This window comes from Rutilus rutilus (genome assembly GCF_951802725.1).
Source record: "Rutilus rutilus genome assembly, chromosome: 3".
In the NCBI taxonomy this organism is placed as follows: Eukaryota; Metazoa; Chordata; class Actinopteri; order Cypriniformes; family Leuciscidae; genus Rutilus; species Rutilus rutilus.
The window spans coordinates 18,411,831-18,434,353 of NC_140211.1; the positions used below are offsets into that span (position 1 = coordinate 18,411,831).

Sequence of the window (22,523 nt, forward strand, 5' to 3'; positions counted from 1 at the left end):
TTAAGTAACATCATACGTCTGCTTGAGGGTAAATATTCAGCCTGACACTTGGCATATGGCAGCCATAAATGTTTCCCTTTCAGAAATGTATCACGGTAACTTTACGCTCTGCCAAATGCCTAAAAGCAGTTGTTAGTATACAGTAAAACATAGTAAATTAATATGGGTTTTATTTTAAACCCAAGAATATTTTAGTGTCTTTTTTGTTGACCTTGTAGCTAGTACCACTTTAGCACTGTGCAAGTGTGCAATCTTAAACATTTTCTGTAATATGACGTTTTGTGTGTGTGAATTTTCAGTCTTTAGTCACATGATCCTTCAGAAATCACTCTAATATGCTGATTTTCTGCTCAAGAAGCTTTTCTTATTATTATCATGGTGAAAACAGCAGTGCCTCTTAATATTTTTGTGGATGATACATTACATTTTTTGTATTCAGGATTCTTTGATGAATGTAAAGTTCAAAACAGAATTTATTTGAAATAGAAAACTTTTGTAACATTATTATTGTCTTTAGTCTCTTTACAATGATCTTGATGAATCTAATGCATAACTGCTAAAAGAAAGTATTCATTTATTTTGAACGTTTGAACTGTAGTGTAATTACGTGTGTGTGATAATTATCTTTTGTAATAATATTTTTTTTAAAGTCATTTAATGCTTTGTGTTTATGTGCAAGCACATAATACCGGTAAGCCGCTTCACTCCACATTCACACATGCCTGATGTTCTTTTTCTCCAATTCGCGGTTGCTTTCTTTTTTCCTTTCTTCAACAAATGCATGCTCTGTGTTTGTGTGTGTGCCTTGAACTTTATGCCTCATTCTGTTGTCATGGTAACGCAAAAAAAAAGCTCATCTGGCTGCTATGATAACCAAATACAGCATATTTAGGCAAGTGTGCAGCTTAACTGGGATAAAGTGCATAAAAACCAGATCATGGTGTACATATGCGCTCCTTTTAATTAACCCTTTGTTCTGCGGGCCTCATTTCCATTTGATGAAGAGCATATTAGGCAGATTGCATGTGTGTGTCTGCTTCTGATGAGGTTTCTGAGTGTTTCTGAGCTTCTAAATAAAGTCTGTGGTTTTTAGCAGGTGCATGCATATGCTAGCTGACACACAGGCCGAGGTGTGAATGTGGCTTTGGCAGCTTACCCACGCCTGTTTATCGGTTATGCAGTATTAATAAGATCTCTTCATTGAAGAGCACTGGTCAGGCTGGTGACTTTCATAATCTAAGAAATTGTGAAGAAGAGGAGGGTTATGACTTGATGACGTTGATTATTTAGGAAAGAAATAAAATGAATCATGTTCATTATCAAGGAATGTGAGAAAGGAAAGGAGATAAAGAATGAAGGAACTGACGATTGAACAACAACAGTATGGAAATTGAACGTTTTGGGTAAGCAAATAATGAGTAAAGAGAGAGATGGAGAAGTGCTTTTAAGAATACATTAGAAGTTCACAAGTTCACACTTGCATATAATTAGATGGAGTAAAGGTTTATGCGTATTTGGCGTGCGGTCTGGGGGGAGTCGGGGAGGGCTCGGAATTTGACCCGAACCCAGAGTATTCCCCCCGTGTAAAGGAGTAGTTAGAACTAAAAGTGTGGAGAAGGGGTGGTGGAGGGATGCTGATAAACTGTCAACGAACAGAGGTAAGTCTGCTGTATATATTACCTCTTATCGTTGATTAACTGAATGCTTCCCACTCTTTGTTAATGTTAAACATTTAGAGGTCGACCGATTGATCGGTTTTGGCAGTTAATCAGCACCGATAACTGATTGCTGGGACAATCGACTATCAGCAAAATACAACTTACTCGAAATGATCAAGGTTGAATTAATATATGAATATTTTTATATTTAAAAAGTACAGTACATTTTCATAGTTCAGTACTGTTTTTCAATTTTTGTCATAAAGTTCAGCTCTATTTTATGTGTTTTAAGTATAAAAGTATTTATTGAATTCTAAAAATACTCCTAACATTCCAGAGGAGAGCATAATTTTTTTTAATCAGTAAGCATTTGAAACTCATTTGGATTGTACAAACCATAATATTTGTTAAGCTGTGTTTTCCTCAATGCTTGTCATATCATTTACTTAATATCAAAATAAAAAAGCTATTCGCTAATATTGAATCTATGCGCTTATAATTGATAAAGTTAGTAGCTTTTTCAGTTTTCATCAACTTTATAACTATGTTTGATAATAAAAAAATCACAAATAGATCAAAACACTATTTTTCGCATTGAGATCAATTACCACAGAGAGCATTAAACAAGCTGAACTAAATGCCCTCGCTGTTTCACTGAATACATCTTGACTTTTTAGCTTTTAATTGTTATTTCTCTCTAAAGGACTACTTGATTGAAGGGCAAGTGGAACATTTGGCATAAATCAAAATTTGTTCTGTTATTTATTGTTTTGTGAGGCTGTTATTGTTGCTTTTATTACAAAACAACACACCAGTTTTCTATGGAAGCTTGTTTCCGCCACAGAGTGAAAAATAAAAAAGGGAACTGCGACTTTTTAATCTCACAATTCTGACTTTTTTTTTCTCACAATTGCGAGTTTACATCTCACAATTCTGACTTTTTATCTCAGAATTACGTGATATAAAGTCGCAATTGCAGGTTATAAAGTCAGAATTGTGTGTTATAAATTCAAAAGTGCGTGATATAAAGTCGCAATTGCGAGAAATATACTTGAAATTCGGACTTTTTTTCGCAGAATTGCATGTTTATATCTCGCAATTCTGACTTTATAATACGCAGTTGGGAGATATAAAGTCAGAATTGCATGATATAAAGTCGCAATTGCGTGAAATAAAGTCAGAATTGTGAGATATAAACTATTCTGAGGTAATAAAAAAAAAAGTCAGTCTTTTTTCCCCTTAGAATTGGACTTTATATCTCACAATTCTGAGAAAAGATGTCAGAATTGCGAGAAATAAACACTTTTTCACGAAATTGCGACTATTTCACACAATTCTGACTTTATATCTCGCAATTCTGACTTTATTTCACGCAATTCGGACTTTATTTCACGCAATTCGGACTTTATTTCACGCAATTCTGACTTTGTATCTCGCAATTCTGACTTTATTTCACGCAATTGCGACTTTTTCACGAAATTGCGACTTTTTCACACAATTCTGACTTTATATCTCGCAATTCTGACTTTATATCTCGCAATTCTGACTTTATATCTCGCAATTCTGACTTTATTTCACACAATTCTGACTTTGTATCTCGCAATTCGGACTTTATTTCACGCAATTGCGACTTTTTCACGAAATTGCGACTATTTCACACAATTCTGACTTTATATCTCGCAATTCTGACTTTATATCTCGCAATTCTGACTTTATAATACGCAATTGTGAGATATAAAGTCAGAATTGCATGATATAAAGTCGCAATTGCGTGAAATAAAGTCAGAATTGTGAGATATAAACTATTCTGAGGTAATAAAAAAAAAAGTCAGTCTTTTTTCCCCTTAGAATTGGACTTTATATCTCACAATTCTGAGAAAAGATGTCAGAATTGCGAGAAATAAACACTTTTTCACGAAATTGCGACTATTTCACACAATTCTGACTTTATATCTCGCAATTCTGACTTTATTTCACGCAATTCGGACTTTATTTCACGCAATTCGGACTTTATTTCACGCAATTCTGACTTTGTATCTCGCAATTCTGACTTTATTTCACGCAATTGCGACTTTTTCACGAAATTGCGACTTTTTCACACAATTCTGACTTTATATCTCGCAATTCTGACTTTATATCTCGCAATTCTGACTTTATATCTCGCAATTCTGACTTTATTTCACACAATTCTGACTTTGTATCTCGCAATTCGGACTTTATTTCACGCAATTGCGACTTTTTCACGAAATTGCGACTATTTCACACAATTCTGACTTTATATCTCGCAATTCTGACTTTATATCTCGCAATTCTGACTTTATTTCACGCAATTGCGACTTTTTCATGAAATTGCGACTTTATTTCTCGCAATTCTGACTTTATATCTCGCAATTCTGACTTTATATCTCGCAATTCTGACTTTATTTCACACAATTCTGACTTTATTTCACGCAATTCTGACTTTATTTCACGCAATTCTGACTTTGTATCTCGCAATTCTGACTTTATTTCACGCAATTGCGACTTTTTCACGAAATTGCGACTATTTCACACAATTCTGACTTTATATCTCGCAATTCTGACTTTATATCTCGCAATTCTGACTTTATTTCACGCAATTGCGACTTTTTCACGAAATTCTGACTTTATTTCTCGCAATTCTGACTTTATATCTCGCAATTCTGACTTTATATCTCGCAATTCTGACTTTATTTCACACAATTCTGACTTTATATCTTGCAATTCTGAGAAATAAAGTCAGAATTGCGAGATGTAAACTCGCAATTGTGAGATAAAAAGTCGCAATTATCTTTTTAAATGTTTTATTCTGTGGTGGAAACAAGCTTCCATAGTTTTCAATAATTGTTACATTTTTTTATTTATTATTTACACTGTAAAAAAAATGATAACCTTCCCAACTCAAAATTTTCTAGTGACTGGTCATATAAAAAAATTTCAATTGGCCCAAGTGAAATTCTGTACATTTTAATTTCAATTGTTGCAATAGTCTGTTAACATTAACTAAATGAGAAATAATACGTTGAACCAACTGAAAAAAAATTAAGTTTACCAAACCATGTTATTGGCCCAATTATATATTTTAAATTGTAGTAGCACTACAGTGCATTTTTGCCTAAACTAAAAATGTATTTATATTAGTAAAGCAACTTTACTGTATTGTTTATTCCCCGTTGCCCGTGAAGCTTAACAGTTTAAACATTAAACATCTACAAATATTTGCTAAAGTGCAAAAACGTCAAAAACACCATAAAATGCAAGTAACTGGAGAGGGTTACTTCAAATGTTCAGTGTGACTTCACTTGAATTTTTGTATCCTCACAAGAGGTACTTTGAGCTCATGAACTGCATCTTAACAATTTATAAACATTACACATCTAAAACATTTACAAATGACTGCACAAGTCAGAAAAAAAAAGGAAAAACCAAAAGTACATCAGGGTTACTTCACTCACGTTGTTTAGTGTAATTTCATCTGAATTTTAGTATTCTGAGAGGAGGTACTTTGAGTTCATGATGTCCTCTTAAATGGTGAAGAAATGTTGATTGATTCTTGTTGTCACAAGAAAATGTGGCATTCTCCTTAATGCCAGTCTTTGGATGTTCCCTCCACAGATGTGTTTTTAAAGTACAAACACATTCTGGGTGTAAACAGGGAAAGGAAGTTGCATTATCTGACCAATGGCAATTTCTGTAGTGCTTGAAAAGGATGTCTTGGTGAGGTGATGAAAACTTGCAGAAGCGGCACTGCAATGACTTCTTGCTGAAAACCTGCAAAATAAATAAATGATAAAGCCTCCTTGCATCAAATAGCTGACGACAAGTGACAGAACAGAAATTATTTTTCATAACTCTGCCAAATTTGATAAATTTATGTCTTTAAATCACATTTTTAACATTAAAAACATCTTAATGAATTTTAAATTCATGAGGATGTCTAGTGGCGGATCCTGGCAGTAACACTCTGGGCAGCAAATTAATTGGAAGTCTTGCATATTCACATAAAATAGCTTACTTCTGCATTGATAATAAGAGGACCACAAACACGTAGATTATAACCAAAAATGCAACTTGGGAGTCCTTCTATTGTGAAATATAGAAGCACTCTGTAGTTGAGAAACTCATTATGGGTGTTACTGGCACACAGGCTAATAGATTTGCACTTCTGTGGTGCTGTCAGTGAGCATGAATGAGAATGTACCAATGCAAGCATTTGTGGGTGTATTTGTGTCTTTTGTGTCATTTTGATAAATTGGCATCCCAGCAGCAGGCATTTCTTTGTTCTTGTCATTTCAGAACTTCCAGAAGTTTGTGTGTGCGTGTTTGGCACCTACAAGCCCATTGTTTGATGTTCTTTTGAGTCTGATTTGAGCTGGCGTTCAGGACTGAAGAGGATGGGGTCAACAGTCTCCATCTATCTCTGTCTATAAACAAACAGCCTATAGTGCCGGGCCTACAAGTCTTCCTCGTAATATTCCTCTTCACAGACGTTTTGCTTGGCACTTGTGAATGTTCAAGTGGGTGGAACATCGTGTGTGAGTTTACTGACACACTTTTGGGTGACTTGTCTGTGTGGTTTTATGTCGGTGAGAGGTAACGGCCACATTCCACTTCCAGTTCAGAGTGCTAGTGTTCTGCTGTCAGTTCAAAGCACTTCTCTGATCTCTCTCTCTCTCTCTCTCTCTCTCTCTCTCTCTCGCTCTCTCTCTCTCTCTCTCTCTCTCTCTCTCTCTCTCTCTCTCTCTCTTCTCTCTCTCCTCTCTCCTCTCTCTCTCTCTATATATATATATATATATATATATATATATATATATATATATATATATATATATATATATATATATATATATATATATATAGTGGGGAGAACAAGTATTTGATACACTGCCGATTTTGCAGGTTTTCCTACGTACAAAGCATGTAGAGGTCTGTAATTTTTATCATAGGTACACTTTAACTGTGAGAGATGGAATCTAAAACAAAAATCCAGAAATCAATTAATTAATAATTTATTTGCATTTTATTGCATGACATAAGTATTTGATCACCTACCAACCAGTAAGAATTCTGGCTCTCACAGACCTGTTAGTTTTTCTTTAAGAAGCCCTCCTGTTCTCCACTCATTACCTGTATAAAAGACACCTGTCCACACACTCAATCAAACAGACTCCAACCTCTCCACAATGGCGAAGACCAGAGAGCTGTGTAAGGACATCAGGGATAAAATTGTAGACCTGCACAAGGCTGGGATGGGCTACAGGACAATAGGCAAGCAGCTTGGTGAGAAGGCAACAACTGTTGGCGCAATTATTAGAAAATGGAAGAAGTTCAAGATGACGGTCAATCTCCCTCGGTCTGGGGCACCATGCAAGATCTCACCTCGTGGGGCATCAATGATCATGAGGAAAATATATATATATATATATATATATATATATATATATATTTGTTTTTATTTTATAACAATATTTGTTTTTTATTACCATATTTAGTTGTGAGCACTCATTTACAGAGTTTGTTTATTTATTTAGTTAGTTTGCTATTTAGTTAGCTAGTTGTTTTCTTGCTTGCTTGCCATCTTTTCTTATAGGCACTCACTTCTTTATACATTTTATTCAAACATGGTCTGTTTGTTTTTAATTTGTTAATTTGGCATGTTTGCTCATAGGCACTCATTTTGGATACAGTTTTATTCATCTATTATTAGAAGTAGTAAAAAAAAAAAAAAAAAAGCCAGTCACCTGAGCCATAAATTCTATGTGGCTAATTACTCTGGAGCTGAAGGAAATGACATCATGACAACGCTGTAGGCACACCATCACAAGCCCTTCACTAAATGACTATCTAATTAAAAAGAAAGACAGCTGATAGAGAAACGGATCATTTTAGGGCCAATCTGCTTTTAATGGCCCTCCACAACTATGATATATTTGCACTATATACATATACTGTTAGGCAAAAATGTATTTTGTTAGCATACACGTCTACTTTTGCAGCCGTCAATGGTGAAAGATTCTTTTGTCCCCATAATGACGTAGTTCCAGCATCTCCAATCAGTGACCAGCAGGGCCATGCTAGGCAGCCAAACCCTGATGACCCCTTGGAGAACAGGCTGTTTAAAGAGGTTTGGATTGGGATGCATAGATGACATAATGAAGAGAGAGAGAGAGAGAGAGAGAGAGAGACTCTAAAAAAGAAGGGAATGGAATAAAGAGGGAGAAAGCACATGCTGTTATTTATCCGTCATTCGAAACAGATGGAGCTCTGGGACGCCACTCCTCTTAGAACAGGGTGAGACTATTTCCTCTCATATGCTATCCATACTTATGACATCACAGACACGCCCATAATCAGATCTCACTCAAGAAACACACATATGCATGTATAAACTCAAGCATTCCTTGTCAAGTGTTTAGTGGACATGTGAGCAGCCTGTGTAACCCGTGTATTGTTTCGAGGGGTCAGTGAATGTGTCAGTTGGTGTGTGAGGTGTGTGTTTTCCCGTCTTCCTGTGCTAAAGGTTCGGCCGCTGCTGACGCTCTTGATGAGTGTTTTGTCACCTCCTGCTGAGAGTGAGGTTTCGCTCTTCCTTTTCCTGCTGCATTCTGCATTCTTTCTCAGTACTAATTAAAAGTACATATTTACACTAAATGGTAATAAGTTAGTGAAGTTTGCAGTACTTTTGCTTTTAAAAAATGTGAGGGTTGGGGAAAATCTCTAACATATCTAACCTACTATCTCATATCTCTTAATAGCTAACATTCACTTTGGTTGAATTAACCAATGTATTTTTCCCAGTTTTGTTGTTTACACATTCCTTTATTTCTCTCACGGATGTGATTTTTCCATAGTTATACTTTATTAAATTTTTTTATAATTTGAATAATAATAAAACAATTTTAGCATTTAAAATATATATTTTATTATTGAAATGATTAAAAAAAAGTACGATTATTAAAGAAAGAAAAGATTGTATATTGTATTTTTATCCTTTGCTGATCACATGCTTTGAGAGATTGAGAGAGGTTATTTAGTGTAGCTTGTGATGTTACTTGGAATTTCTACAAAAAAAAAATTTGTTGCAACATGCATTGTAACTTGTTTTAAGGGATAGTTCACACAAAAATGAAATTTGTAATAATTTATTCAAACTCATGTTCTTCCAAACCGGTATGCCTTTATTTTTTATCTCTGTGTTGGTAAATGTAAATATTGCAAATACCTTGGCCATTCTTTTCCAAATAATGAAATTGAATAAGATCTCAGCCTGTCAAGCTCCAAAATGACAACACACCATAAAAGCATCATAAAATTGGTCCATAAGACTCTTCATATTGCATCATAACAATTTGATCTGTTCGTCACCTAAAGCTGTTGTTTGACTTTATAAAGGCCGATTCACAGCACACAGACAGACGCTAACAGACACGTTTGTCGGGTTTTGTTGCATCAGTGTGTTACCCCTGTTGGCGTTGGTCGGGGTTTGTTTCACCCGACTGAACATGTTCAATCAGCGTTTGTCAGTGTCTGTTTGGGCAGTGTGAACATGACAGTTATTTTGCATAAAATTCTAAATCCAACGGCCAACTTGTTGGTTGGCGTTTGTGAATATGAATATATGAAATATAATATTTGATATTTTTCTGATAATGTTATGGTGCATTTTGTATTAACTCTCCAGATTTCATTGTAATTGCATGGGAAAGAACGACAATTTAAAATGTTTCATTTTGTGTTCCACAGTAGAAAGTCATAGATGTTTTGGAATGACAAATGATTTTCTTTGTTTGTGAAAATACTATATTGCTCTTATTTGCCTTCTGTTCATGCTCTCTCTATCCTCCCTTTATGTTTTAGCTACTCTTTCATTTGTCTATTTCGTATTTTCCAACATTCAGATGAGTCACTGACACCTACAATCTCTTTTGTGAGCGTTCTAACTCTCTTGTTCAGTCTCTTTTACTTTCCCTCTTTTTCTGGGCAGCTGCGTTTATCCATTTACTGTTTTATGTTCTTCTTTTGTCCGTCTCCGCCTCAGTTTTTTTCCCTTCCTTTTGTCCAGCTGCTTTCTGTTTGCAGAATCATTTCTTTCTTTCCTTCCCTTTGTCATGCTTCTGCCCTTTCTGTCCCTCTCTCAGTCCCAGGGAAAATATTTTGTGTGTTTGCCCATGTAACCACAGATAATATTTGAGTAATTGCATTGGTTAACCACAGGTGGTCACTGGTTTTCATATTTCCAATGTTCCAGTATTTCCAAGGGGACCAAATGTAACTTTTTACCACACCTGCTAATGGCAGGTGAATAATGTTTCTTACTGGGCATAAAAGTGTTTTTCCCCCTAATGTGAGGAATATTCCACATATTTGTCACCACATAGTGGTTGTTGTTGTTGTTTTGGGGTATGTCGCTTCCATCCAGGGCTTATAATAATAATAATTATTAGGAGTAGTATTATTTTTCAATTTTAAAGACCGCCATTCTTAAACTTCAGTTTAAACTATTCCTAATAAATGTAAGGCCTATGGTGAGCAGCACTGTTGTAACTGGACTGAATGTGCTGATATACGGTAATAAAATACATCACAATAATGATTGTTGATGAAACGGGTGAAGAAGACGCGCTGAATGAAAACACACATTCACTCTTTGGCAGCGGATGGCACTTATGGAACAGTTGAAATGCAGCCGTAAACAAAGCAGCTGTGCTACTTTCTGTTTCTGAGCAGTATTTTAAGGTTTTAAACAGCCAATCAGATTTTTGTATTCGTAATGGTGTTCATCACAGCACTAAATGCTTAAATAGTCAATGCATTAACTAACGTTATTACACAGCTCTGTGGAATACTTGATTCTGATTGGTCAATCGCGTCATCCAGCAGTATGTTATGTCCCGGTAACAACCGCTAAAAACTGATAACACAGGCTCATCCGAGTTACTAAGTCAGCAAAACTATACGCTTGCTAGGAAAGTTTTTTCTTTTGTGGAAGTTTTTCATTTGGTGAGCTAATAAAATATTAAAACAAATCAAATCAATTTTTTTGTACAGTTATTTAATTATGACTCTCTTGTTTCATACAAACGCAGCTGCTGCCATTTTGCGACTATTGTTTTGTACACTGTTAACAAACCAGTATGATTTTAAAACAGTTTAATCTCAAATCAGTATCTCTTATCCCCATAACTATTATGTGGCAAAATGCTGTGTAATAAGTGGTATGACTGTGTACCGTTTCTCTTAAATGTCCGTCTAGTTTGAACTTGCTGAGCTAGCAACTGCTCTCTCCACTGAAGCTTTGCGTTTAGACCTAATAAAATATTTCGACTCGGATCAATATTTCGTATCTAATTATTTACCTATAAGTAGCCGTGTGATAAGCGGAATAATGTACATCCAGCCGGTTGTTATTGCAGAATAAACCCCAATGATGCAATCCTGATCACCCTGTTGGTGTTTATTCTGAGAAATAAACTGTTTGAAACATTTGTTTACTTTATACATTTTTGTGTATTGTTTTATTGTATTTAAATGTTCAGTTCTTTTTTTTTTTTTTATAAGAAAATAAATACTGTCACATGCCTAGTTGTAACTAGTTTTGCATTTGACACTTGGAGGGTGTTGAATTTCTACCCTTAAAGGTATAGTGGAGGATCTTTCCGAATTTTAGATAAGACCCGCCCCCTCTCTACTTTTTGAATAAGTTTGATTGATTCACCAGAATGATTGACAATTAGGAGGACCAATAGTATAGGTGATCCACCCGGAAGTAAAAAATCCTCCATTATACATGAAAAAAAAAATTTCTGTTGAATTCCACACATTGCAGAATAGTATGAATTGGCCTTCCTTTTGAATACAAAGCCTTTCTGAAATAGCAACTTCAATTAACCGCTTTCCACACAAACAGTAAACTTCAAAACAGACAGTGGAACTTCATTTCATCCTACAATGTGCTTTTCTTGTTGCTAAATACATTTGATTTTAATATGACGTTCTCTCTCTTTCCCCTCATTACAGAGTCTTCAAGAAGTCCAGCCCCAACTGCAAGGTAAGATTCCCCAGAGTGTGTTAGAAGGTGGAAGGTGGGCTCTTCATTGGTCTCAGTGGACATTTTCCTTTCCTCTCTCTCTCTCTTGCTTCTCCTCCCTCATTCTCTATCCATCTCTCTGGGTTTTCTCTTCCTGTTCACTTCTTTAAGCTCCTTTTAATTGCCTTTGCATACGTGTCTTTTAAACGCTTTCTTAATTTATTTGTTTGTTTGTTCTTTCTACTTTTCTTTCTTCCTTTGACGGTTTCTTTATCAGCACAGTGTTTGTTATCACAGCATTATTTCCTCTATAATTTCTTTCTCTCGGCTTGCATTCGGGCTATTTCCACCCTGCTGCTTCCCACCTAATTTCTCTATCCCCTCATCTCATCTCTCTCTTTTGTTCTCTGTAATGGAAAGCATTTTACATGTGGAGGATGTGTGTTTGGAGATCACGCCGTCTAGAAGGGTTGTCTTCAGGAAGGGAGTAGATCATCTAGGGGTTAGTGTGGCATGCCTTAGGCCGTTTGTTAAATTGTTTGTGTGTGTGAGTTCCTTGATAGAGGCACCGCTTGCTTTTTGCGTTATCTCTAGGGTCTTTGTGTAGCATGTTCAAACTTGTGCTGTGTTCCCAAACATGTCTCTGGTCTTCCTCTTTCTAGCTCACAGTATACTTGGGGAAGAGGGACTTTGTGGATCATCTAGATCACGTGGACCCTGTAGGTAAGTCAGATGGGAGTCCCCACTCAAAACATCTTGGGAGTTTTTGGTTGAAACAATCGACTTCCTTTCATGCCTTGGTAACATCTGTTTGCTCTTGTTGAAGGATTGCGTCTTTGTGGAGTCAGTTGATGTTAATGGACATACACTGGGTTTAATTACCTATTTAATGCTTGTTGACCTACTTACCTGCTATAATGTTATAGTAACTATAATGTTACTGTGAGATTTCTGGTTTCTCTTCATATCCCCCCTGTTGAGGGAACGTCTCTCTCTCCCTGTTGCATGGCAGCCGGCAACAGGAGACTTCATTCTGCGAGATATAGACGTTTCTCTCATTACGCTTGTGTGGGGAGATTATTTCTTGTCAGGAGTATTACATATTCTAATGGTAATCTTGTACAAGATACCTCTTATATAGTGTTAATGGTCTCTGTGACTATGATTCAATCCAAACCTCTGTGGAGGCTGAAGAATAAGACAGACAATATTGTTGAAAAGTTTGGGGTCCGTGAGATTTTAATTTTTTTTTTTTAATGAAAAGTCTGGTTATGCTCACCAAGGCAGAATTTGTTTGACCGGAAAATACAGCAAAAACAGTAATACTGTGAAATAGTATTGCAATTTAAAATAACTAATTTCTATTTTAACACATTTTAAAATGTAATTTATTTTTGTGATGACAAAGCTGACATGATCTTTCAGAATCATTATATGTTGATTTGTCCTCAAGAAACATGTCTAATTATTATAAATGTTGAAAACCATTGTGCTGCATAATATTTTGGTGGAAAATGTAATACAGTTTTTATTTCAGGATTCTTTGATGAATATAAAGTTCAATAGAACTAAATTTATTTGAAAAATAGATCTTTTGTTACAATATAAATGTACTGTCACTTTTGATCAATGTAATGCTTCCTTGCTCAATAAAAGTATTAATTTCTTAAAAAAAAAAAACGTAATTACCCAAACTTTTCAACATTAGTGTTTCTTCTAATTGTTTATAGTTTCCTTTTCTAAGTGTCCTTTGTCTTAAAAGTGCAATTTTTCTGTTTTTGTAGAAAAAGATCTGTCAAATTAAAATATGAATCCAATTAATTACATGATATACTGATTAATTCATCATATAAATCACAGTTTATATCTGAGAATAAATCTATGCCACCAAATGAAGATAGTTCTAACTTCAAAGACATTATTTGGCTTTTGGAGGTTAATATATCGTTCGTTTTATTGGCTAATCATTGAACAGTTTGTAGTTTGCAGTCCATACCGACCCATTTTTGCAGTTGAGGTTATTTAGGGCCGCTCACACAGAATGTGTTCTTGTGAGAATCTACATTATTTATTTATTTTTAATTACTGATTTATGTACATGTGCAGACAGATTTTTAGTCTTTAGCCACTACCATCACACACGTTGTTTAGCACATGTATCTTATTTTTTATGGCAACAAGTTCAAAGTAGTTCAAAAACTATATATAAAATAAGGTTTTGCAAAGGAATTTTTTTTAAGGGCCAGTAGTTATGTACTCTTTATACTGGGACTTCTTGCAGTTTCTCACTGTATTTTGTCTGACTTTAGATGGAGTGCTCTTGATTGACCCAGAATACCTAAAAGACAGAAAAGGTAACACATTGATTTACTTTATCTCCATTTTTCTCTTGTTGCTTGCACAGTTTTTTTTTTTTTTTTAAACATTAAATAATCTTCATCAAAACCATTATTTATTTTTCTGTCTCTCTCCTCTGTACTTTGTGCCTTTTTACCAGTTTTTGTGACCCTGACGTGTGCCTTCCGATATGGTCGTGAAGACCTGGACGTGCTGGGCCTTTCTTTCCGAAAGGATCTCTTCATCTCCAGTTTCCAGGCCTTTCCCCCTCTGCCTGAGGAGCGCAAACCGCTCAGTCGGCTACAGGAGAGACTGCTCAAGAAGCTAGGCCAGAACGCGTACCCCTTCAACTTCACGGTGACTCTTAACTTTTACTTCTTCTTTTTTTTTCACTTACACATTTCAGTATTTGTAATGTTCAGCTGTACATATGTGAATTGGCCTTTACACGGCACAGTAATTAGTTACAACTTTACAGACCCAATCAAATTTACTGAAAACTGTCTTGTGAAACACAAGAAAAAAATTATATTCACTTTGTTTGAATGATTTTCTTGATTGTGACCAGGTTATTTTGCTAAAGTCGTTTTATTTGTTAAAAAGATTCCTCAGAACCTTCCCTGTTCAGTGACTCTACAGCCCGGCCCAGAGGACACAGGAAAGGTAATGACATATCATTATATTTTATAATATTTTCTCTGATGATGTGTTTACTGACACGAGGGTGCAGTAAACACAACAATAGCAAACCACAACAATCCAACGATACAATCAAGTCCCGTTGGACAAAATCAAGTCCCGCACTACATGTTCTTGTTCGAGATAGTTTCACTCAGATATACAGTACTGTTAAAAAGTCTTAGGCACACAAAAAAGGGGTTTAAGCCAGTTATTTATATATTTTGCTATAGTGTGTCAGTAGTAAATGTTACATTTCCTTTAGCCATTAATTGTAATAATCTAGTGAGATTTTTGCATGCACAATGAGTCTGACAACAGCCGGTATGATCCACGCAGAGATCTGATCTCACCATCATTGAGTTCATCTGAAATTGCATGAAGAAACAGAAAAAATTGAGACAGACTAAATGCTATAAAGTGAGGATGCTTTAAAAAATAATGTCATAAATAGATATTATTTTTCAATTAACTTTTGTTAACTAAAGCCGCTTTCCGACCGGAGGAACCTTTTCACAGTTCCTAGAACTATTGGCTAAAGTACCCGGATGTCGGCGTGTTCGCACCGCAGGAACTAGGAACGATTTTAGTTCTAGGAACTCCATTTGTAGGAACTAATTTAGGTCCTACTTCAGAGTAGGGTCTAAACCAGCACTATAGGAACTTCCCGTGACGTTAGTGTACGCTGATTGACCGAACGCACGCGGAAGACCAGCACCCGCCATTTTTAAAACAGCTAGAATGTAAACACACAGATTATAGCCTATATATTTACTCCAGAAACTAACTATACAAACAGGGAAAACAGTGATAGATGGGTCTCTAAACCTTTCTGCTGAAGAGAAAATCCAATGCAACTTTGAGGGGACCAAGTCAAACATGATTATGTTTATCTGCCCAGCTAGCAACACTGGACATCAACCACACGGCATAGGCTAATAACCTTTTTTTCATATACTGTCTACTTTCTATAACAGTTCTATCTAATAACATATTAAACAATACTGTTAGACAGATCGCTAACTAATAAACACAGAGAATGCGAGCATTGTTTGCTCTGGCATTCTCAGCGCCGCCAAAATAAAGCTTCCGTCGCGCCGTCAAAATAAAAGTCACCGTGCTTGCGTCACTCCCTTACCCCTCCTACCAGTTCCTATGGCCACTTGGCCAGTGCGAACGCAAACAGCAAAACCAAGTTTGGGGGAGAGTAGTTCTTAGAACTGTTTAGAAGTGGACAGTTCCTAGAACTAAGTTCCTGTAACTACTTGGTCGGAAAGCGGCTTAAATCACACTAATATTTATCAATATGACAACCCTTTGTGTTTAAAAAAGCTTTTGTCCAGGTACACTTGTGCATAGTTTTTCAGCTAAATTTGCAGGTCGGTTTCTTCAAGTGTCTTGGAGACGTTGCCGCAGTTCTTCTGTATTTAGTCTCTTCTGTTTCTTCATGTAACCCCAGACGAATTTGATTATAGTGAGATCAGATCTTCGTGTGGAGCGTATCGGCTGTTATCAGACTCCTTGTGCATATAAAAAAATCTTACTGGGTTATTCAAATTAATGGCAAAAGGAATGTTTGGAAATGTAAACTGATATTTCCTACTGATACGCTGCAGCAAAAGATATAAATAACTAAAAAATATTAATGTGCCTAAGACTTTTGCACAGTACTGTACGTCACATTAGGGAAGAAAAGACTGTCGCAACATGACGACTTTAATGACTGACTATTTGACCAAGCTGTCCTTTAGCTACGGTAATGCACACTTATATATAACATTGTTTAAAATGTATTTTCTTTTCTTTTTTCTCAGTGGTAATATATCTCTGTATTTTGACTCATAGGCATGTGGTGTTGACTTTGAAGTCAGGGCATTTTGTGCCAAAACTGTGGATGAGAAGACTCACAAACGGTAAAGTGTTGCTCCTTGTCAGTTTCTTTTCTTTTTTTAACTGTTTATATACATTGAGTGGCCAGCTGACTTATCAGGTACCCCCACCACCACCGAATATTGTTCAGGATGTATACACTGCCATTCAAATGTTAGGGGTCAGTACGAATTTTTTTTTTTCTCAAAGAAATTAATACTTTTGCTCAGCAAGGATAGTATTTGACAATGAAGACTTATATGCTCTTCTTTTGAACTTTTTATTCATCAAAGAATACTGAAAAAAAGTATAATTTATTAAGCATAATATTAAGCAGCACAACTGTTTCCAACATTGATAATAATAAATGTGTCTTGAGCAGCAAACCAGCATATTAGAATGATTTCTGAAGGAGAATGCGACACTGAAAACTGGAATAAATTACATCAAATAAATTAGACTTCTTTTCAAAACATCAAATCGTTTTACAGACCCCACACTTTTGAATTGTAATGTACATCTTTACTCAGAGGGAGAAGTGTTTTCTTTCTTTGCAATGACAGTACAGCAGAAGTTGTGTCTAATTGGCCTCTTCTTAACAGGAACTCTGTGCGGTTGGTCATTCGTAAGGTGCAGTACGCTCCAGAGAAGCCTGGGCCGCAGCCAATGGTGGAGACCACACGCAGCTTCCTTATGTCTGACCGCTCCCTTCACCTCGAGGCCTCGCTAGACAAAGAGGTGTGAACTAGTGTTGTCGCAATACTGAAATTTCCAACTTCGATACGATACCTTGAAAAATATCGATATTCGCTTTTCGATACCAAGGGGAAAACTGTCCTATATACGTTGAACTACATTTACAAAAAAACAACAGTCAGTAATAAAATACAAATAAATAAATTGCAAACGATAGCACAAATAAATATAAAAGAATAAAGAGACAAATGAAATAAACATGGCTTTAAGTTTTTCAGGTAGGTTTAAGAAATACTAAGAAATTAAAGTAATCAAATGTTCCAAATCACTGGAAAAATTAAATGCAGATGAATGCTTACAATTAAAGTTACAAAAGTTATTCAGTCAAGAGACAAGAGTCTCTTTGTCTTTTGTTCTTTGATTAACATTACTGAAAGCAGCAGGTTTATTAGGCTACTGTCACTTTAAGAGCTTATGCACGGATCCAATATACTGTTGTTACACACAACACAACATGCGTTTTTCTCACAACTATTTACGTTCCAAAACTGAAGATGAGCATGTTGACATAATTTTGTATGTATTTGACCATTTAAGCGCAATAAGCCATGAAAAAGAAGTCAATTTGGTACTCGCGAGCTGTTTTAGAGGCGGCTTTATGAGAACGCCATTTAGATAGATCAGTGGTGCGCGCGAAACCTGCGGGAATGACTAAAATGTTGCACAATACAAGCACTATTCAACCGAAGCGAATGAGTGAATAAGAGGAGGCAGGTTTGTGTCAAGTGTGTAAAAGAACAAATGTGCAATTGAAGCAAATTATGTTAAGCAATTCACAGTTATTAAAAAGTCAAAAGTATTTTATTTCCTTCTCTTTCTCAGCTCTACTACCATGGTGAACCTATCAGTGTCAATGTCCATGTCACCAACAACTCCACCAAAACAGTTAAACGAGTTAAAATCTCTGGTGAGGTGAACATTTAATCGTTTTTTATTACATGTATTTAGAGGAAATGATACAATGCTTTACAACTTACAAGTAAAAACACTAAATGTTATTTTTAGCTTTAGCTTTTGTGTTTGTTTTTATGTTTTAAAGTTGCCTTCAGAAATGCTAACATCAGCTATATTAAATCCTTTAGCTTTCCTCTTCCCCTTTTCCTTTCCTGTTGCTTTTGTCCTGCATTTGTATCTCATGCACTCACAGATGTTTACTGCTGATAAATGTTGTTTACTTCACAATGAATCCATTTCATTATTCATTTGTGACATAATTTCAAATATCTTAGTAGCTCACAGGTGTGTTTGCACTGAAATGCTGCTTTTTCTGTGCTGTGGTTATAGTTTGTGGATCAAAAGTTAGCATGAAATGGTGCTCACAACTTCATTTATTTCCGTAATGACATTTCTCAGTCAAACCAGATGTTTAATATCTATTAATGTTTACTAAATATATTTATTGGATATAAAAAAAAAAAAAAAAAGAATCTGGTACACTACCATTCAAAAGTTTGGGGTTAACACGATGTTTTCATTGTTTTTGAAAGAAGTTTCTCATGCTCACCAATGCTGAATTTATATATTTTTAATATATAAAAAAAAATTGTGTCGCATGATCCTTCAGAAACCATTCTAATATGCTGATTTGGTGATCAAGAAACATTTCTTATTATCTAACATTTTTTATACAGTGATGGATTTTTTTTTTAGAGACTAGAAAGTTCATAAGAACAGCATTTATTTGAAATTGATATCTTTTGTAACGTTATAAATGTCTTTACAGTCACTCCTGATCAATTTAATGTATTATGTGTACTGAACAAAAGTATTAATTTCTTGACCCCAACATTTTGAAAGGTAGTGTATTTAATTTTAATTTCATGTTGACTTTAATGGTGTACATGAGTATGTGATTGTAATGTGTTTCTGTCCTTGTGCTGTTTAGATCTTTTCTCAAGTTTACCCTTCAGGTCCTGTTGTGCTGATGTGTTCATTCTGTAGTTTAGTGTGAATGTCAGCTGTCCTGTCTGTGATTTTTCTCGTGTGTTTGTTTCATCTATGCTCCCTCCCGCCCCTGGTAACCCTGCTGTGTATCCCTGCTCTCTCCCCACAGTGCGACAGTATGCCGATATCTGTTTGTTCAGCACCGCACAGTACAAATGTCCCGTGGCTCAGGTAGAAGCCGAGTGAGTAGCCCTCCGTCCCACTTTCTCCATCTCTCTCTCTCTTCTCTGTCCCTCTCTTCAACTCCCTCAAATTGAGTCCTCTATCATCTTTTCATAAGATCTCTTCTGTTATCATTTCCCCTCTCTCATTTTGTGTTTTACTTCTAATTGTGCATGCCATCACTTCATGCGCAGCCTGTTTTCCTCAATGCCTTAGTTGCTGTGAAGTAGGAATGTGTTCAATGCGCATCTCTCAAATGTGTGATCAGAACAGATTTATAGCACTTAATGTTTACTGTACAGGTGCCTCTGTCATATCCTCACCGATTTAATCAAGCTCTGTTGTTGCTAAAGCCATGTTTGTGAGACCAGCCGCCCCGTGGAAACTCCAGTTCATTCTCCACTGTACAGCTTTGCTCTTTTTCCTGCCAAACACCCAAAAGTTACTCCCTTGTTAATAGTTTTAAGTTGGACCGGTCTGTGACCTTCTCAACCTTTCTGTAGTTGTTGTTCAAACATTTTACAGTAGCATCCCTCATTTGACATGACGCCAAATGCCTTGATCCCTTCATGCCGCTGCTGACAACCCCATGATGGTCCAATCTCGCCTCTTAGTCACTAGTTTTTTAATGCTGATAGGACGACAAAGACTGTTCTCTCTCAGTACTACAGGTTACTGATGTGGTTCTTCACTCCCACGACACCTACAGCAAGTCTGTGGGTCGACATTCATCATGGTGAGTCTCATATCTAACTGTTCGTTCTGGCTCCTGTGACCCTGAGCCCATCCCTAGTTGTCGATGATGGCTCTTGGACCCTTTTCTCCACCCTCTCCACAAGATGAGACCGTGCTGCTCTTTCACCCCCCAAAAACAAGGACCGTCGCAGTTCTTTAGGCATTTTTTTTCTAGTCCAGAGCTGTTCAGTCAGCCGCGCTCTGTTTTTTTTTTTTTGCGCTCATCCATTTGAAACCAATGAGATCAACGGCTAGTTACTATTTTGTTAGCGTCAACCTTGAATGACCCAGGTGTTTTCCCTTTGTTCGGCTTTTATAACTTCCTCTCAGAAAAACAAATCATGTATGGGTAGCATACTATAGATCCTTGTATATCTCTCTTCCTCTTTCCTCTTTTTTTTATGTTGTCTTTCCTTTCCTCACCATATGCTCTCCTGATCTCATTGTTTATGTCCCCATAAATCACATTTTACGGTTTGTCAAACTAGTTTTTCTCTCTCAAAACTCTGCTTAATGATCCAACACATGCAAGGTGCTGTTTGAGGTTGTTATGAATCGGCACACAGACATGTCTCTATTATTTGACAGGGCTCACTGAACCAGGTGTCCTTAAAGGCTGGGTAGGCAGGTTTTTTCTAAAAAAACTTTTCCCCAAATTTGTTTAAACTGTCTTTATATACCAATACATAATTAAAGGAGAACTCCGGTCAATTTTAACATTGAGCTCATTTTTTTGTACATTTGGAGTGCTGTCAGTACAGAGAACAACGACAAAAATCGGTGTTGCCTACACTGTGTTATCCTCGTTTTAAAATTTGCACCCTGTTGACTTCAATGGGGCAAGTTTTAAACCTGCTTTTAGCCTCTTAACATCCTTGATGTGTCATTACAAGTGCACAGGTCATGTGAGTGATTCCTTCTGAGTGAACGCGGGTGAATCTGACTGCAGTAGATGTGAAAGAAATATATAAAAAATGATGTTTATTCAGCCAGCGCACATACCTGTATTTACATCCTGTTTTCGGTCGAAGTCCACAGTAATCAATTGTCGAGTTCACGCGCATAGGTTTAGTACCTATGATCACGCGCGTGAACTCGACAATCGACTACTGTGGACTTCGACCGAAAACAGGATGTAAATACAGGTATGTGCGCTGGCTGAATAACATCATTTTTTATATATTTCTTTCACATCTACTGCAGTCAGATTCACCCGCGTTCACTCCGAAGGAATCACTCACATGACCTGTGCACTTGTAATGACACATCAAGGATGTTAAGAGGCTAAAAGCAGGTTTAAAACTTGCCCCATTGAAGTCAACAGGGTGCAAATTTTAAAACGAGGATAACACAGTGTAGGCAACACCGATTTTTGTCGTTGTTCTCTGTACTGACAGCACTCCAAATGTACAAAAAAATGAGCTCAATGTTAAAATTGACCGGAGTTCTCCTTTAAAATGTAAGTACTACTAAAAAGAGAGTATAAAAATCGAGTGTCTGTAGTCCTCTCAGGGCTGCAATAAACACAGCTACTTATTCCATTCACTCGCACCCCCTCCCTTCTGGGCTCCTTCCAAGGCCACGCCCCCAAAACACATGAACACGCGATGCCGACCGCTCAGCTGGAGGAGGACGCGTTTGCCAGCGCCGAGCGGAGAGGAGCGCAGTGCATGTAGTGACATCATGTCAGAATCACATGTAATAAAATACCTAACTTTATCATTATGACCCTTGAGGTCCCTCAGTTGTCGCCACCGCTGGAAAGCCACGCTGATATTGACTCCAAAGACTTAAGCTTTATCCAAAGACTTTTTGGTCATAGCCTTTTCGAATACTGTCTTCCTTTTTTTGCCTTGTTTGCCTTCGCTGACTGTATATGCAGGTACTGGGAATTTTGACTGCTCTTTCTCTGCCATAATTGTGATTCTTCCTAGCTTCCGTGCCTCTTCCCCTCCTCGAGTCAAACGGGTGCGCGCATGTGGGCAGCTCCTGTAGCAGCAGGGGTGGTAGCCATGGTAGCGAGGGAGAGTGACGGTCGCTCAGCCAATCATTTCATTCGTTCCGAATGGAAATAAGTAGCTGTGTTTATTGCAGCCCTGAGAGGACTACAGACCAGTGGCGGAGCCAGGATTTTTTCATAGGGGTGGCCAGGCAAGGGCCAGCAACCAGTCTGGGGTGGCACAGAAATATTAATTATTTTATCATAAAAAATTATTTATGTATTGGATTGTTTTAGTGCCTACACAACTGAATAAAGTTCATTTGTACTTAATTGTAATTGAGATAGTGAATTAGGAATCATGGAATGCTGAGTGAATTTTATATTTTTTTATTGTTAT

General features: G+C 36.6%; 1 protein-coding gene across 1 annotated transcript in view; it reads left to right on the plus strand.

The window, feature by feature from the left end:
• arrb2b (arrestin, beta 2b) overlaps window positions 1–22,523 on the plus strand; it is a 48,256-nt gene that overhangs the window by 21,341 nt on the left and 4,392 nt on the right. The window contains exons 2-10 of the mRNA XM_084404381.1: window positions 11,694–11,724; window positions 12,366–12,426; window positions 14,013–14,057; window positions 14,201–14,397; window positions 14,644–14,703; window positions 16,564–16,631; window positions 17,190–17,325; window positions 18,166–18,250; window positions 19,397–19,469. Of these exons, the coding sequence (XP_084260507.1) occupies window positions 11,694–11,724; window positions 12,366–12,426; window positions 14,013–14,057; window positions 14,201–14,397; window positions 14,644–14,703; window positions 16,564–16,631; window positions 17,190–17,325; window positions 18,166–18,250; window positions 19,397–19,469 (756 nt within the window). The remainder of the gene's footprint in view (window positions 1–11,693; window positions 11,725–12,365; window positions 12,427–14,012; window positions 14,058–14,200; window positions 14,398–14,643; window positions 14,704–16,563; window positions 16,632–17,189; window positions 17,326–18,165; window positions 18,251–19,396; window positions 19,470–22,523) is intronic.